The sequence below is a fragment of the Tupaia chinensis genome, unplaced genomic scaffold (genome assembly GCF_000334495.1).
Source record: "Tupaia chinensis unplaced genomic scaffold, TupChi_1.0 Scaffold145652_1, whole genome shotgun sequence".
Classification (NCBI taxonomy): Eukaryota; Metazoa; Chordata; class Mammalia; order Scandentia; family Tupaiidae; genus Tupaia; species Tupaia belangeri.
In genome coordinates, this window is record NW_006205509.1 from 2,001,865 (window position 1) to 2,020,863 (window position 18,999).

The 18,999-nt window shown below is 43.1% G+C and overlaps 1 protein-coding gene and 1 pseudogene across 1 annotated transcript; both read left to right on the plus strand.

Annotated features, from left to right (window-relative positions):
* Nucleotides 1-2,419: 2,419 nt before the first annotated feature.
* Nucleotides 2,420-9,915, plus strand: BCDIN3D (BCDIN3 domain containing RNA methyltransferase). Its single transcript, XM_006168192.3, has 2 exons — nucleotides 2,420-2,672; nucleotides 8,529-9,915. Exons 1-2 carry the CDS (start codon nucleotides 2,439-2,441, stop codon nucleotides 9,168-9,170), a joined length of 876 nt encoding a protein of 291 aa, XP_006168254.1. The 5' UTR covers nucleotides 2,420-2,438; the 3' UTR covers nucleotides 9,171-9,915.
* Nucleotides 9,916-15,238: 5,323 nt separating this feature from the next.
* LOC102488827 (cytochrome c oxidase subunit 6A1, mitochondrial pseudogene) lies at nucleotides 15,239-15,588 on the plus strand (annotated as a pseudogene).
* The last annotated feature ends 3,411 nt before the right edge of the window (nucleotides 15,589-18,999 follow it).

Genomic DNA, 18,999 nt, shown 5'->3' on the forward strand with positions numbered 1-18,999 from the left:
CTATCCGCACTCTGTGGTAGAGAGCGAAAAATTGGAGGACATAAAAGCAGTGAAGGTACTTAATGAGAATAGGACAGTGTGGAATGGGGTAAGTGAAGAGAAGAGGATAGAGAAAGATAGCAAGTGAACAATAGAGAGGCAGGACGTTCGTGAGAAACAGATAGGGCTTATTAACTGTTGATGATGACGTGTATAGTATTCTCAACTGGATTGGTCTGAGAAGTATTTCATGATGGGCAAAGTCTTTTTACAAGCAAAATGAGAAATAGCGATTGACTGTTTTAAAAAATAATTAGAATAATAATAATAATGATTGGGGAAAACATAGAAAAGATATTGAATGTTGAAGCGGGGAGATTAATGTCTCTGTATTGACTGACATGCATGGCATTCCCTTTTGAGAAAGCAATGTAATACACTGTAAAGTTATATGTAATCCAATGTAATATAAACAAGATTATGATGATAATAAAAAAAAATTTTTTAAGTGTTTAGGAGAGACTTTAAAAAATAGTGAAACAGTATTAGGCAGAGATGAAAATATAAAATAGAATCTGGGAGGAAAAGAGAGAGGGTCTATTTTAATCTTTGATGGCACTGCCTGCAGGAGTCCCGTATAAGCTTGGTGGGCCATGTCCCAGGCCTAGTGGTTAAGGAAGCTGGATCCCACAGTAATGACTGCATGGTTTGAATCCTGGCCCTGATAGCTTGAAAAACATCCTGGGTGAGTGTGTGTGCCTGCCTCAAATCCCTACAGGATGGAGAAATCGAGAAGGATTGCAGCATGACCATGCCCCACTGGGGGTGCTTTCTCTCTCTCCCTCTCTCTCTCTGTCTCTGGCAAGTACATGTACCCTTTGGCTTATAAACAAAATACAACAAGAAACCCAAACAAACAAAAAAGAAGTTTAGCAAATCACCAAAAGTCCCCTTTATAATAGGTTGACTGGTGAGAAGTGGTCAGCCCAGCACTGCTGACCCCTGGCTAACCCTCTTGGACAATTCTGGGCCATTCTGACTCCTGACTTGAGAAACTGGTACCCAGGCCAACTGCTCAATCTCTCTCCTTACCAGCTCTTTCTTTTTGCTCTGTTTGGTCCAGCCCACATTTTGCCTAGCTCTATTCCATTGTCTATTTCAATTCAGCTCCTTTCTCCCTTCCATTTTAGTCTTCCCAACAGATCTGGCTTTAGTCACCTACTTCCATCCTTTATTGCGTTTCCAGTTAACAAATATTAGTTGAGCATCTTTGTGCCAGACATTATGGCAAGCATTGGGGATTCAAGGTTGAGAATACTATGTTGCAAACACACTATTTGAAGTCAAACTGCTTAGGTTCGAATCCTAGGCTACAGCTTCTTTCCTTTTTTACTTTTCAGTTTACCCGGGCATGCGTCCACTCACCAGAGAGATGCAGAGTGAGGGGGAAAACACTCTCCCCGCTCATGAGAAATAGTCCTAGCCACCTTAAGCACCAGGCACAAGCTGGCCAGTGGTACTATTTACTTTTAACTGCATGACTTTGGGCTAGTTACGTGTCAATGGCCTTGTCTACATAAAAGAAGTAATAATTACAGTCTTTCCTCATTGGCATAGTGTAAGTTTTAAGTGAGTGAGTACATGTAGAGTTTAGAATTACAAGTGTTTGGAGCCTGGTAAGCACTCTTTAAGTGTCGGCTCTCAAGGTATAGTCCTTGCCTCTCTAGACACTGCAGTCTACAGCTGCCCTGTCCACCTGTCACTCTAAGCAGGCAGGGCCACCTGTCTTCTGACACCTCAAGTAGCTCTTGCTACTTTTTCCTGAACTGGATGCCTACTCCCGTGTCACAGATACACTGCGGGATCCCAAACAAATAATCTCTCCTTTCTGAGTCTTACTTTATGCATTTATAAAGAAAGGAAGTTGGGCTTAAGTAGATTTTTAAAAATTATTACTTATTTATTATCATCTTTTTAAAAATTTGCTATAGGGCAATGTGTGCTCACCGGGGGAGAAAGAAAGAAAGTAAGCCTAGTCCGAGACTTGAACCACAGTCATCCACTTGAGAGTCCAGCTCCCAAAGCACCCCAACCACCATGCCACCTGCTAGGCCCCCCTAAATTGATCTCTAACATCCCAACAAACTCCTTGTTCAGGTTCAAGCAGCCCAAGTTTCAAACTATGTCAGCTAGCCGTTTATTTCCTCCCTGTAAAATACGTTATTGCCTCTCAGGGTTGTGGCGAGGGTTGAACAGGACAACGCAAGCCCCGTGCAACAACAGGGAACCAGGCACTCGGCGGGTCAACAACATAACGTCAGCCAGCTTTTCCCATCCGCAACACCCCAGCCACCCGCCCCGGTCCTTCAACGCATGCGCGCTAGCAGGGGCATGCCGCCAGTCCACTACGAGTTCTTGGCTTCCGGTTCCGCCGGAACTCAGAGGTGGGACTGAGGCTAATGGCGGCGTCTGTGAAACTAACCGGAGGAGGTGTTAAGGAGGCCGGGGCGGAAGAGGAATCGCGAGTTCTGGAACCCGGGGCTGCCCCGTTCGGAAATTTCCCTCATTATTCCCGCTTCCATCCTCCGGAGCAACGGCTCCGCCTCCTGCCCCCGGAGCTGCTCCAACGGCTTTTCCCTCGGAGTCCCGACACGAGGCCGATCCTGGGGCTCGACGTGGGGTGTAACTCCGGGGTGAGTGACGGGGGAGGGAGCGGAGCCCTGGGAACCGACCGCTTGGCAGCCTCCACGTTCGCTGTAGCTCTGACAGGGGTGCGGCAGCGTCCCTTTAAAAACTCTCCCAGAACGAACTTACAGAGTAACGTTGACCGAGCCTGGGCTGCTGCTACCTGTTCGCCAGGATCCCACCACCATTCTCTTTGGAATCTTGGGGAGAAATCCGTCTCAACTACAATACATTCCGAATTCCCGCCTACCCGCCTCGGCCTTCACTGCCCACATGGCCAAAGTGGGGAGGGCCAACGTATCTGGGCTTCCAGCCCCTGCCTCCTGTCCATCGTGGGTAGCGACCTGTCGGGAGAGGGGACCTCTGGAGACCCTTGGTGGGAGCGTGGGGTTGAAATGATTTGTTGGGAGGACTGGGGAACAGAATCATGGCTGGAGTTAAGACTTGTGTATGTCATTCGGTGCATATCGAACCCTGGAGACAGGCATGCGTGTATATATATATATACACACACACACACACATACATACACATATATATATATATATAATATATATATACATACATATAATTTTAATGCAGTGAGTTGATGAAGTACAGCGGAGAGGATATATTAGGAAAATACAGGAGTGAAGGAGGAGTGCATTGCCACTCTTCTTACTTGCAAAAGTATTCTAGACATATAATGAGTGTAGTCTAAAGATAATCAAGATAAGGAAATGTCTGTCTCATGTGTGTTTGTAGCCACCAGGGTATCTTAGAAAAACAGGCAGTCTGACCCTATGGTTGGAAATGTTTTTAAAGTTGGTACCCACACTCTACTCTTTTCCAACCAAGAGCTGTTACTGTGGCAAAGGCCTTAGGAGAAGAGACTCTGATGGAGGTTTAAAGACCTTGATGAACACAACTGATAAGAAGGGGAACCCTGGCTTCAGTCTCAAAGGCCAGAATGACCTGATGTGTGGTGTCTCCCCCTGCAAACATTTCTCCACACATTTTAACACAGGAAATCAGAGGATAAACAATGGAGAAGAAACTAGGTTTAAGGTTTGGGATTTCAGGAAGGGCATTAGAAAACCAACAGAGATTTTATATATGTGTTTGTGTGTGAGAGAGAGAAAGTTGGGATATGTGTGTGTGCGTGTGTGCATGTCTGTATACATATATGTTATAGGCATAGTTGCAGTTAACTAGGGCAGTGATTCCCAAACCTGGCTATACATTTAGGGTGCTTTCTGTTTTGTATTTTGAAAAAACACACTTAATAAAACAAAAAAATTCAAAATACAGAAGGGATAATAAAAATAAATATCTATTCCTAGCCCTAAATCTTCCTTTTCCCCAGCACAGTGGCACCACTGTTTATAACAACATTTATGTTTGTATAAATAACCCACTTCCATTTTAGTTTTACAAATATAGCACACTATTTTGTACTTTGCTTTTCATTTAATAATTCACATGTCATTCATGTCACTATTTTTCCCCCCATAGGGTGTATGTGTTCACCAAAGAGAGGGAAAGTGAGAAATCACTCCCCAGGGGATGGTCATGCCCTTAATCCCATGCATCCACACATGCCTGGCATGATTTTTTTTTTTAAGAATTACTTTAACTTTATTTATTTTAATTTGAACACTGAGAGACACAGTGAGAAAGAGAGAGAAACTGGGAAACAAGCCACCAGGTCTGGGACTCAAACTGCAGCCAGCTGCCACGTGGGAGTCCAGCGCCCTTAACCACCATGCTACCTGCTGGCTCCATGATATATTTTTTTAAAGAATTATTTCATTTAGCTTTATTTATTTATTTTATTTGACCAGAGAGGGACAGAGTGAGAGAGAGAGGGAAAGTGAGAAAGCAAGCTGCCAGGTCCAGGGCTCGAACTGTGGTCAGCCATGTGAGTGTCCAGCACCTTAACCACCACACCACCTGCTGGTCTCCCTCATGGCAAGATTTTTAAGCCTCCAGGTCCAGGACTCACCACACTCAGCTATGTGGGAGTCCAAGCACCTTAACCACTATGCCACCTGGTATCCCTCACTACATTCTTTAACAGTTCATAGTATGTTATTGTACAGATGTGCCATAATTTATGGGTGCTTTTTTAAATTTCAATAGTTTTTAGGCCCTACTCTGTATCTATTGAATCAAGATCTTGGGGAATTGAGCCCTTGAGTCTAAGTTTCCAGAAGATTCTAGGATTAGGGAATTGAGCAGATAAATGTGGTAGGGAGGAACTGGTATAATGAAGTGACCAAATGTGAGGCCATACCCAAGATCAGATGGGAGGAGGAAGATAGTAAAAAATTAAATGGGGGGGCGGGGTTAAGCTACATGGTATAAGGTCTTGCTACTCAGAGAAAGATCCTTGAACTACAGTATTGGCATGACTTGTCTGATTAGAAATGCAGAATCTCAGTCATGTAAAGTCTACAAAATCGTTGTCTTTAACAAAATCCTTAGGTGGTTTTTATGCCCATTAAAGTTTGAGAAGCCTGCTATAAATGAAAGAACCTAATATAACCTTAGTCTTGCTATTTGTGAACCATGTGACATTAGACAAGTAAGTCACTAGCTTCTGAACTCTTTTTTCTTTTTTGCCAGAGGGCATGTGCACTTGCCAGGGATAGAAGGAGAGGGAGAAAACCCTCCTTAAAGGGCACGGCCATGCCATAGTCCTTTCTCTTCCATTTTTCCATGTTGGGGTTTTGGGCATGCACACAGATGTACCCACTGTACTTTTCAAGCTGCTTGGGCAGAGATTCAAACTGCTTAGTTGGTCATGTAGCATCCATCTCCCTTAACCACCAGGCTATAGAGCTGGCCCTGAATCATCATTTAAATTAATTTATTTTTTATAATCTTATTTATTCATTTATTCTTAATTTGAGCAGAGAAAGACACAGAGAGAGATAGAAAGAGAGAGGGAAACCTAGAAAGCAAGCCACCAGGCCCAGGACTCGAACCGTGGTCGGCCATGTGGGAGTGTCCAGCACCTTAGCCACTATGCCACCTGCTGGTCCCGATTAATTCATTTATTATTTATAATAAAGTATTTGTGCACAGTCAAGAGAGTATAGAATATAAGTGTGTGAGGGAGAGCGAGAAAGAAACGCCCCCTCTGTAGGGCTCAGTCCTGCTGTGATCCCAGTCCTCCAGCCTGCAAGATCCTGGGCACAAGTACATGCACCTGATAGGTTTTCAGGCTGATTAGACCAGGGACTCAAACTGAGGTTGGCATGTGGCTTTCAGTTTTACAGTTCAGTATGTTGTTTGCTATGCTACAGAGGCTGGGTCTGAATCAGTTTTTAAAATATACTTGTTGTTTTGTGACCTATGCCACAAATACTAAAAAAAAATGCATAACACAAATTTATACTTTATGAGTTTCTATAAAGCAAACACCTTTATGACCACTGTCTAGGTCAAGAATAAAACATTGTCAACCTCTCAGAAATCCTCCATATGCCCTTCCTGTTCATAAACACCCCTCTCCAGCCAGAGGTAACAGTTAATCTGACTTTTTAAATTTTTTTGAGAGTTTTTTTGCTATAGGGCGCATGCGCTCGCCAGAAACACAGTGACAGAGGGACAGAAAGTGAAAAATCACCCCCCAGGGAGATGGCCCCACTCCCATCCCTTCTCCATTCTCCTGGGATCTTGGGCACGCATGCACACGCGCCCAGTGTGAGTCTAAGCCACCAGTTCCAGGACTCGAACCATGGTCAACTACATAGGAGTCCAGCAATGTAGTCATTACACCATCTGCTGGTCCCCAGTTAACCTGACTTTTATTGTTTGCTTGCTTTTCTTTATAGCTTACCACTTGTCTGTTCCTAAACAATATTTAACCTTGCCAATTTTAAAATTTCATATAAGTAGGGGCTGGCAGGTGGTATGGTGGTTAAGGGCTCTGTACTCCCACATGGCTGACTGTGGTTTGAGTCCTGGACCTGGTAGCTTGCACTTTCCCTCTTTCTCTCACTATGTCCCTCTCTACTCAAATTAGGATAAATAAATAAATAGTTGAATAAAATAATTTTTAAAAAGATTTCACGTAAGTAGAAACTTCCCAAATACTTTATTTTGTGAGTTGTATTTTTAAAATTACTTTATTATTATTATTATTAATTTTTAAGTCTGCTGTAGGGTATGTGTGTTCACCAGAAATAGATAAAGTGAGAAAGCAAGCCACCAGGTGTGGGACTCAAATTGTTGTTGGCCATGTGGGAGTTCAGCACCTCAAACACCACACCACCTGCTGGCCTTGACATGTATTTTTACTCAGCATTGTGTATTTGTGAAAATCATCTATGTTATTTAGCTGGCCCCTTCATTTTTTTTTTTTTTAAGAATTATTTTCTTTAACTTTATTTATTTATCTTTAATTTGGCTGGAGAGGTACAGAGAGAGAGAGTGAGGGATAGTGAGAAAGCAAGATGCCAGGTCTGGGACTCAAACCATGGTTTGCCATGTGGGAGTCCAGCACCTTTAACCACCACACCACCTGCTGGCCCAAGCTCCTTCATTTTTAACTGCTATTTAATATTCCCATTCAATGATTGTACCACCTTTATTTGTCCATGTTGTTATTTTTTATTATTATTTTTGTGTAGAGAGATTGTTACTATAAGGCACATGCACTCGCTAGAGATGCAGAGAGAGACAGAAAGCAAGAAATCGTCCCCCAGGAGAGATGGCCACATTGCAATCCCTTCTCTATTCTCTCAGGATTTGGGGCATGCATTACACACACACCTGGAGTGAATTTCAAGCCACTGGACCTGGGACTCAAACCGCAGTCGACTACGTGAGAGTCCAGGGACAAAACCATTACATCATTTGCTGGTCCCTTACACTGTTATTATCTGAGTGGTTAAAATCTGAGTGGTTCCCATTGTATGGCCACACAGCAATCCCTTCTCCATTCTCTTGGGATTTTAGGTATGCACACACGTGCACCCAGCATGTTTCTTAAGCTACTGGTTTGGGACTTGAACCACACATTTGACCATGTATGATCTAGCACCTTTAACCACCATACCATTGACTGGCCCTCCACTGTGCATTTTCTTCACCTGCACAACAAACGACATGCCTCATACTGTTGTTGGACAGAACAAATTAGGTAGCAAGCAGGAAGATTATCTTGAAAGAACTATTTAGAATAACACAAATTCGAGGTCTTTTTAATGATCATAGAAATCAAAGAGAAAAGAGATGGTGATTTATTTAAGAGTCAAAAGCATACTAAGATGATGGAAACTGGAAGTCATTGGATTTGGCCAGAGGGAGGTCAGCAGCAAGTGGGGAATAATGGCAGCAGAAGCAGAGCTTGTCTGAGAAGAATCTGGGGAAACAAGATAGGTATTAAGACTGAAACTGTAGGAAGAAGGATAAATGAGTACTTTTTGGAATCCAACTACAGGTCTGAGAAGCAAGTTTTTATAAGGTGGTGCTTGCTCTTTTCCTTACCTTCCTGGTAAGGGACACTGGTTGTGCCTCTACACCCCTTTCTTCCTCCCTGGGGTATATGATACCCAGAAAAGATGGTGACTTTACCATCATATTACTTTAGCTGTTCTAGGCCCTTTTGCCACATCCATTGGGCTATAACTTTCACCCAGTCTGTCATTGGTGTCAGGAAAATATAGGGGTAATGCACTGTAGCCTGGGACTCTAGAAGGCTCTAAGAGCCTACCCTGTGGACAACTTTCCACCTGGCCTTCTTAGGTTCTAGTTTTAGCTTCCTTGCCTTCTATAAAGCTTAGGGTAAGTGGCAATCTCAGTGGGAGGATGAGAGAGAAAGATTGCTCACTAGTTGAGAGCTGCAATGACAACACTATTTTGGATTCCTCTAGGATCTGAGTGTGGCTCTATACAAACACTTCCTTTCCCAAAAAAAACATGATGGGGAGACCTGCTCAGATGCCTCAACAGAACTCCGTCTCCTCTGCTGCGACATTGATCCAGTCCTGGTGGCACGGGCTCAAAAAGAATGTCCTTTTCCTGATGCTTTGACCTTTATCACCCTGGACTTCATGAATCAAAAGACCCGGAAGGTTCTCTTGAACTCTTTCTTAAGCCAGTTTGGACGTTCTGCTTTTGATATTGGCTTCTGTATGTCAGTAACCATGTGGATTCATCTGAACCATGGGGACCGTGGCCTGTGGGAGTTCTTGGCCCATCTTTCCTCCCTTTGCCGCTACCTCCTTGTGGAGCCGCAGCCCTGGAAGTGTTACCGGGCAGCTGCAAGGCGTCTCCGAAAGCTGGGACTCCATGATTTTGACCACTTCCACTCCCTTGCCATCCGAGGTGACATGGCCGATCAGATCGTGCAAATCTTGACTCAGGACCATGGCATGGAATTAGTATGCTGCTTTGGCAATACCAGTTGGGACCGAAGCCTTCTGCTCTTCAGGACAAAACAAACCACAGAGACTCATCCAGTCCCTGAATCACAGATAGAAGAAGAGAAAGAAAGGAACAGATTAAGAATCTAGAGACCATGAGATGGGAGGGTAAGAAGCTCAGGAAAAGAGATATTGAAAGGGTTTTTATACTAATAATTTCATTCACTTGTCTTACCTCATCTATAGTCAGGCTGCCTCAAAACCTACCAGGAGCTTTTGGCAAAATATCCAAGGCATATAATGGAGAGAATCAGTATCTGTTCTCATTGTGTTGAATGATACCTGAGGAGAATTCATCTGTGGAGCACTATGCTAGGCTCTCTGGATTGGGATGGCCTAGAAAAAGTGATTCTGGTTGTGGGATCTGGAAAGGGCTACTTTTTATAAAGATGAGAACAGGCTAGCTTTAAAAAGTATCTGTTCCCTGGGCTCCTTGAATCAGATCTGATTTCTTCAGGCTTCTGGACTTACTAGGCCTGTCTCTGGCAAAACCACAATGCAATCTGGAATGACTAAAGGAAGGGATCTGTAGGAAAAGCACCTTATTTTCTGGAGCAAGTCAAGTTGCCAACATGCCCAACACAGCACAGCAACTACAAATACTAGCCAAGATGCATTAACAGCCATTTAAGTGATTTTTAAAATATTTAAATTATGAACCCAGAGATAGTAATGCAGATCTAGAATGCGGCTTAGGAATCTTTGTTGCATTCTTTTATTTTGGTAAAATATAAATAACATGAAATTAACCATTTTGTTAGAGTGTTTTCTGTTACAAGGTACATGTGCTTACAGAAAAGACAAAGCAAGAAATCACCACCCCAGGAGGGATGCCCATGCTGTGATTCCTTCTCCATTCTCCTCCTGGAATTTTGGTCACGCACCTACATGCACCTGGTGTTAAGTTTAAGCCACCAGGACTGGAACTCAAACCACAGTCACCTATATGGGAGTCCAGCAATATAACCATTATCCCATCTGCTGGTCCCAAATTTAAACATTTTATCTTTTTTTTTTTTTTAAGGTTTTTGGCATGGGATACCTATGCTCACCGTAGAGAGACAGAGAGAGGAAAAGAAAGTATCATCCCCCCAGTGGGGATGACCACTCCACAGTCTCTTCTCCGTTCTCCTCTCAGGATTTTTGGGCACATATACATACACACCCAGTGTGATATTTAAGCCACCTTGTCTGGGACCTGAACCTCAGTCACTCATGTGGGAGTCCAACACCTTAACCACTACATCACCTGCTGGCCCACATTTTACCCATTTTTAAGTGTATGATTCTGTGATATTAAGTGCATTTACAATGGAGAATCTGTTTTGAATAGGCACCCCAGGGGCTGGCAGGTGGTGTGGGGTTAAGGTGTTGGACTCCTACATGGCCATTTGTGGTTCAAGTCCCAGGCCTGGAGCTTGCTTTCTCACTTTCTCCTTCTCTCACTGGTCAAATTAAAAAATAATAATAAACAAATAAGATGAAATAAATAAAATTATTTTTTTTAAATGCACCCCAGATTATTCGTTTTTCTTGTTGAAGAGAGAGACACAGTAAGAGGTGAAATGAGAAATCACCCTGAAGGGAGATGGCCACATTGTGATCCCTTCTCCATTCTCCTCTTGGGATTTTGGTTGTTACACACGCCTGGCATGATTTTTAAGCCACCAGGTCTGGGACTCAAATCACAGTCAGCCATGTGAGAGTCCAGACATAGTCACAATGCCATCTGCTGGTCCCCATCCCCAGGTTGTTCTAAACGTAGTAGACCATATTTTGAGTGTTTAGGGTTTTACCCAGATTGCCCCTACATGTCTTTCCTACAGTGAGTTTTTTTACCCTCGTATCTTTTAACAACTACTTTTTTGCTGATGGAAATTAAATCTATTGATAGCTCTACCTCCATGGTTCCAGACTAATTCTACTTGTGTTGTAATCATACTCCCCTAGATAGTTCTTAGGTGCTTCAAATTCAGCATATCCCAAAAGCAAATTCATTACCCTCATTCTAGACCTAATCCTGTTTCTGTAGTATCCACTCATTGTTCAAGTTAGAAACCTCAGTTGACTTTTTTTCACTTTTACTTTCACACAGAAATAGTCACAAGTCTAGCAAATTTTACCAAATTTCTCTCTTTTTAAATTTGCCAGAGAGCATGTGCACTGACCTGAGAGACAGAGAAGAAAGTACCCTCTACAGGGAATGATCACACTGCAATCCCTTACTAATTTTCCTTCTTTTTGGGGGTTTTTGGGCATATGTACACATACACCTAGCGTGTTTTTCAATCTACTGGGTCTGGGATTTGAACTGCATGGTTGGTTATGTGAGGCCCAGGCCCCTTCATTACCAGGCCACTGATTGGCACATAAACCCTTTTATTCAGGGCAAGCCAGTGGTGTGGTTAGCATGGCTGGATCTCACATGACCAACTGCGATTCAAGTCCTGGACCTAGTAGCTTGAAAGTCATGCTAGGCATCTATACATGTGTGCCCAAAATCCCTAGAGAATTGTGAAGTGGCCATCCTACCAAGGGGGTGTTTTCTCACTTACTTTCTCTCTGTCCCTTTCCTCCCTCCCATCTGTTTTTTCTCTGATGAGTGCACATACCCTATAACAAATTAAACACAAATTCCATTTATTCCATCCATATGGCTGGCATCTATCAGGAGTTTGTGCATTAAATCATCTGCCCAATTTGTTCTCTGCCTTGCAGCCAATAGTTTTCTTACCTCTGTAACTAAAATAACAGTACCTGACTTGGCCTATGCCCAGTGAGCTAAAGGATGTGAAGATACTGTGCAGAATATAGAGTTTAAAAAATGAGGTGCTGTTATACTCTATCTAAGCATGCAAAAGGATACAGGTGTGCTGTTTAGACCAAAGGCTTATGAGAAAAAAAAAATTTTTTTTTTTTTAATTTTACTATACGACGTGCGCACTCACCAGAAAGAAAGGGAAAATAAGAAAGCAAATGGCCAGGTCTATGGCTCAAGCCACAGTCAATCATATGGAACTCCAGTGCTCCAACCACCATGCCACCTACTGGCCCCAAGGGAAACATTCATTTTGAGCCAGTTCCACAACCTAGTGGTTAAAGGAGCCAGATTCAATATGGCCGGCTGTGTTTTGAATCCCAGCCCTAGCAGCTTGGAAATCACATCAGGTGTATGTGCATGTGTGTCCCAAATCCTTACAGGTTGGAGAAACAAGAGAAGGGATTATAGTCTGACCACATTCTGTGAGGGTGCATGTGCCCTCTGGTAATTAAAAGAAGAAAATGTGTATCTTGTCTCTAATCATTTATTTTCTAGGACGAAAATGAGTTTGAACATTACGGAGCATTTTTTTTTTTTTTGGAGAGATTTTCACTATAGGGCGCGTGCGCTCGCCAGAGAGACATAGAGACAGAAAGCAAGAAATCACCCCCCAGGGGGGATAGTCACACCGCAATCCCTTCTCCTCCATTCTCCTCTCGGGATCTTGGGCATGCACACGCGCCCGTTGGGAGTTTTAAGCCATCGGGTCCGGGACGCGAACCGCGGTCAACTACATGGGAGTCCAGTGACATAGCCATTACGCTTACTGCTGGTTCCCATTACAGAGCATTTTAAAGAAAGCAGCCTTGGGAGGGAATGCAGAGCTAATGGAAATGAGGCCAGTTTATGATGATCTCAGCATTTACAGTGGTTATAGAGCTGAACTTACCCATTTCTCTGTAGTTAACATAGTAGCACTGAAACCTGTGCCCCTGATGGGTGCCTTCTGCTGCCACCCTTCACCAAGGCAGTGCCAAGCCTGGATAATGGCCCCTCAAAATGTCAGCACGCTAATGCTAGGAACCTGTGACTGTTACCTTAAATTGCTAAAAAGGACTTTGCAGATGTGCTTACAGATTTTGGATGGAGATTGACCTCAATGGTTAGAACAAGTCCTAAATATTATATAATCACAAGTGTCCTTATAAGAGAGAGATTTGAGGGACCAGCAGATGGTATAATGGCTATGTTGCTGGACTTCCACATAGTTGACCACGGTTCAAGTCCTGGATCCGGTGGCTTAAACTCACTCCAGGCATGTGTGCATGCATGCCCAAAATCCTGAGAGAATGGAGGAGAAGGGATTGCGTTGTGGCCTTCCCCCTTGGGGGGTGATTTCTCGCTTTCTGTCTCTGTCTCTCTGCTTTCTGCAAAGCACATGTGCCCTATACCAAAAACCCCCCCAAAAAAAAAAAAGGCAAGGGAAGGGGCCACCAAGTGGTGTGGTGGTTAAGGTGTTGTACTCCCACATGGATGACTGTGGTTTGAGTCCTGGACCTAGCAGCTTAAAAATTGTGCCAGGTATATGTGCATTCAGGCCCAAAATCCTGAGAGAATAGAGAAGAGATTGCTGTGTGCCCATCCACTCTGGGTAGTGATTTCTGACTTTTTCTGTCTGGAGCATGTATACACCCTATGGCAAAAATCTAAAAAAGAAGAAGGAAAAGAAAAGGTAAGAAGATACATCCTCCCTTAGAGCCTCCAGAAGGAATGCAGTCTTTTTTTTTTTTTTTTTTGAGAGATTTTCACTGTAGGGCGCGTGCGCTTGCCAGACAGACAGAGACAGACATAGAGACAGAAAGCGAGAAATCACCCCCCAGGGGGGATGGTCACGCCGCAATCCCTTCTCCATTCTCCTCTCGGGATCTTGGGCACGCACGCACACGCGCCCGGCGTGAGTTTTAAGCCACCGGGTCCGGGACACGAACCGCGGTCGACTACGTGGGAATCCAGCGACATAGCCATTACGCTAACTGCTGGTTCCCCAGAAGGAATGCAGTCTTGCCAGCACCTTGATTTTAGGTTTATGACCTCCAGAACAATCAAAATTTACTATAGTCACTTTAAACCACTGAGTTTGTGGTGGTTTGTTACAGCAGTAACAGGAAACTAACACAGGAGCTCTGACTACAATGAGACTGGCTTTACAGGACCAAGTGGTACCTGTCCCAAACAGTTCCTTGGTGGCAGAAAATGGTCCCACACTGATCATGGTTAATTGAAAATTCTCAACCACTAGAACCTTTGGGAAATCCTTTAGCATCTGAACCTGACCCGTTCTCAGTAACATTCTACTGGATAAGCGGTTACCTGACTTGGGAGGAACCGTTGTGTTTTAAGTCTGTGACAGTTAGTTTCAAAGATGTGTAATTAGTGCTCATTAAGATGAAGCCCGAACACCAAGAAGATAATGATTGCATACTAGCTAGTGAGAACCCTTGGAGACAAAGTATCTTTGGCTCAGGGCCAGTACGTGGCATGGTGTTTAAGGGTGCTTGACTCCCACATGGCTGACTGAGGTTCAAGTCCCCAAACTGGCAGCTTTCTCACTTTCTCTCTCCCTCTCTCTCTCTGCCCCTCTCTGGTCAAATTTTAAAAATAAATAAAGTTTAATAAAATAATTCTTAAAAAAAATATTTGGGTCCAAGGAGAGGTCATTTTATTTATCTTCAAACCAGCCTATTTAGAAGCCAGCATGAACCATGGTACTTCTTAAGAGACAAGAAATAGAGAATAGTCCTGGATGTACCATAACCTTTTAATAAATACATAGTCCATATATTTCAACATGAAATCTTAAAAATGAGATACATTTGTTACAGTAAGTCTTCAAAATCTGGTGTATATTTTGCACTTACAGCTTGTCTCAATTTAGACCAGCCACACATCAGATGCTTATTAGCTACATGTGACTATTGCATACTGTTTGATGGCAAATCAAGTATTTTTTTGGAGAGGTTTTTGCTGTAGGGCTTGTGTGCTTGCCAGAAAGAGAGACAGACAGCGAAAAATCACCCCCCAGCAGGGATGGCCACTTTGCAATTCCTTCTCCATTCTCTTCTCGGGATCTTGGGCACGCACGCACATGCGCCTGGTGTGAGTTTAAGCCACTGGGTCCGGGAACCAAACCTTGGTCGACTACATGGGAGTCCAGCGACGTAGCCATTATGCCATATGTCATCTGCTGGTCCCAGGCAAATCAAGTATTTTATCAGATGAGTGTGGTGGTACATGTATGTAATCCCAGCTACTTGGAGTAAGCTGGGCAGGAGGATTGACAGTTTGAGGCCAACCTGGGCAACATAGCTAGACTGTGTCTCTTAAAAAAAAAAAAAAAGGCGGTCTGTCAAACATGGCCACAGCAGCTGTGCTCCAGGTGTCTCGGCTGCTAAGCTGGTCCTGTCCACAGCTGGGGCAGCCTATGTCGAGTGGTGTTCAATGGCAAGGAGGGCACAGCTCATATGTGGAAGGCCCTCACGTAATTTCGTTGTGCTCCCGGGGGTGGGAGTGAGCATGCTGAATGTCTCCTTGAAGTCGCACCACGAGGAGCACGAGAGACCTGAGTTCATCGCCTACCCCCATCTCTGCATCAGGTCCAAGCCCTTCCCCTGGGGAGATGGTAACCATACTTTATTCCATAACCCTCATGTGACTCCACTTCGGACTGGCTATGAAGATGAATAAAGAGCACATGGACCCCTACCCAGGCACTGGGGACCACAACACTGGTTTGGACCATTACTCTGCACATGGACCAGGAAAGTGTATGGGACCTTAAGCTCACCTTCTTCACTTGTAGCAAATGATGACAAGTATGCTGATCTCCTATCCTTTGCTTGCAGCAAGAGATGGCTTAAATAAATAACATTTAAAAATTAAAATAATAAAAATAAATAAATAAAATGGAAAATAATTTAATCAGTTTTCTTCCATATATCCAACATGCCTTTAGTTACTATGGGGGATAGAGAGGGGGGGAAAAAAAAAGTTTAAAAACCCCAGACTCCCAAAGATTTGACTCATTCAGAAAATAAAAGGAGGCGTAGGGGCCAGCAAGTGGCATGGAGGTTAAGGCACTGGATCCCACATGGCCAACTCCACAGTTTGAGTCCCAGACCTGATGGCTCGAAAAACACACCCAGGACAAGGTTGGCAGGTGATGTGGTTAAGGGCACTGGACTCCCACATGGCTAACCGTGGTTCTCACTGCCCCCCCTTTCTCTCTCCTTCTCTGGTCAAATTTAAATAAATACATAAAATACTACAGTTCAGTAAAATAATTCTTCAAAAAAAAGAGAAAAAGTCTTGCAGGTGGCATGGTGGTTAAGGGCACTGGACTCCCACATGGTTGATCACGGTTCAAGTCCCGGACCTGGTGGCTTGCTTCCTCACTTTCTATCTCTCTCTCACTCTGTCCCTCTCTGGTAAAATTAAAATAAATAAATAAAGTTAAATCTTTGTGTGTGTGTGTGTGTGTGTGTGTGTGTGCATGCCAAAATCCTGAGAAGAGAAGAGAATGGAAGAGGAGGGATTGCAGTGTGGCCATCCCCATGGGGGATGATTTCTCACTGCTCTCTAGCTCTGGCTAGGATACCACCATATAGCAAAAATCTAAAAGGAAGGAAAGAAAAGGAGAGGTAAAGTGCAATCAGGTGAACTTTAGAAAAACAAGTCTTCATGGACTGCAATGGGCCTAAAAGACTGGAGGATGCAGGACTTGAAGTGTCCCTGAAAGGAAAATTGCTTTTGGAAAGGAGCATTCTCTTTGTCCTTGGAGAAAGGAACCTTTTGGCAAAAATGCATAGATAGGACTAGGTGTTTTGCACATTGAGAAAAGGAATAGCTGGTCCAGAATAAAGTCATTCTGGTCAGTAGTGGAAAATGACAGTGATCTTTGCCATTTAACTGGATTTTGGATGGAATATAAGTAAAAAGAAAACCATAAACAGTCTAGAGAATAAAGGTAATATTAAAAATCCAAAATCCATAAAGAAAAAGATTGATAAATTTGACTTGAGGGAGAAAAAGTCCAATAATGGCAGATAAGTACCTGAAAACTTGTTTAATCTTACTAATTATATGCAAGTGAAAACAATGATACTTCACAATATAATAAACTATTCACAAATTTTTAAAATGATGATGAGACTATAGGAAATTAGACATTATTTGTACCCTTTTAGTGGGATCAAAAATTAAAGTGACTATTTGGGAAGACAGTTTGTCAATATTTATCAGTATTTACGTCAGCAGGTGGTGTACTGGTTAAGGCACTGGACTCCCACATGGCTCACACTGGTTCAAGTACCAGACCCGGCAGCTTGATACGCCAACCTATCTACATGCGTGCCTAAGATCCCAAGAGGAGAATGGAGGAGAAGCAATTGCAGTGTGGCCATCCCCCTGGCAGGTGGTTTCTCCCTTTCTGTCTCTCTGTTTCTGTCAAACACATGCATCCTGTAGCAAAAATCTCTCTCAAAAAAAAAATAAGTATACTGTCCATACCCAGAAATTCCATTGCTAGGGATTTATGTGGTGAATATACTCATATAAGTATGCAAGGATAGCTGTGCAATATTATCTATTACATTAGTTGATAGACATGAAAAGCTGAGAGGTCAGCAGGTGACATAGTGATCAAGGTGCTAGACTTCCACATGGCTGACCACGGTTTGAGCCCCAGACCTGGCAGCTTGCTTTCTTAACTTTCCTTTCTTCTCTCTGGTCAAATTTAAAATAATAACTAAAATTAAATAAAATTTTTAAATAGTTTTAAATGACAGTGTTTACAGCATTCAGAGTATCAAAGTAAATCTCCCATTCACTTCTTTTAAATATAAGAAACAAGTGAAAAGCTGAAAACCTAAATACCCATCAGTTAGAAACAAATCATATGGCACAATCATAAATAGATTATTATGCAACTGTTAAAAAGAACAAAGTAGAGCTATATATCCTAGAATGGAAAGGTCTCCAGGATATTTTAAGGGCTAAAAAGAATATACACATAGAAAGTAACAAAACTTCTAAAAGCAGAAGATCAAATAATAGCAGTATAATCATAGTCAAAGAATCAGCCAAAAGGTTAAAATAGCTCATTGCTAGGGGGTGGAAAATACAGCAAATAATTGTTTCTGTATTTTTTTTTCTTTTCTTTTTAAAGAGATTTTTGCTGTAGGTCATGTGCTAATCAGAGAAACAGACAGGAAAACAGAAAGTGAGAAATCACCCCCAGAGAGGATGGCCATGCCACAATCCCTTCTCCATTCTCCTCTCAGGATCTCAGGCATGCATGCACAACTGCAGGGCATGAGTTTCAAGCTGCTGGGTCTGGGACTCGAACTGTGATCGACCACGTGGGAGTCCAGTGATGTAACTGTTACGCCATCTGCTGGTCCTTGTTTCTGCATTTTTTTTAACCACATGCACATACTACTTCTTGAAAACTAATTTTAAATAAATAATGCTGGGAACCAGCAGTTAGCGTAATGGCTATGTCACTGGACTCCTACGTAGTCGACCGCGGTTCGCGTCCCAGACCCGGTGGCTTAAAACTCACGCTGGGCGCGTGTGCGTGTGTGCCCAAGATCACAAGAGGAGAATGGAGGAGAAGGGATTGCGATGTGACCATCCCCCCTGGGGGGTGATTTCTCGCTTTCTGTCTCTGTCTCTCTCTCTCTGTCTGTCTGGCAAGTGCACGTGCCCTATAGCGAAAAACCTCTCCCCCCCCAAAAATAATAATAATGCTTAAATAAAATTAAACATTATCTTTTTAAAAATAACTTTCTAAAATAACTCTCATTCCCCACTGTCCCACCCATCTCTGGGTCTCATTTTTCCCCTCACAAATAATAGGACACAGTCATAAATGTGACAGCATACCAAAATTCTTGAAAGAGTTTTAAATACTTCCTATCTCTGTCCCTCTGTACATCTCAGCCCTTCAAAATCTGGTTTTGCCAGAGTCTCTAGTGACACGTGGCTAGTCAGAAATGTCTCTGTCTTGATCCACCTTGGCCGCAGCAGCATTGGGAACTATTTGGTCTTTTGGGGGAAACCTCTTTCTTGGGCTCAGGTGACAACGTTCATCTAGTTCTC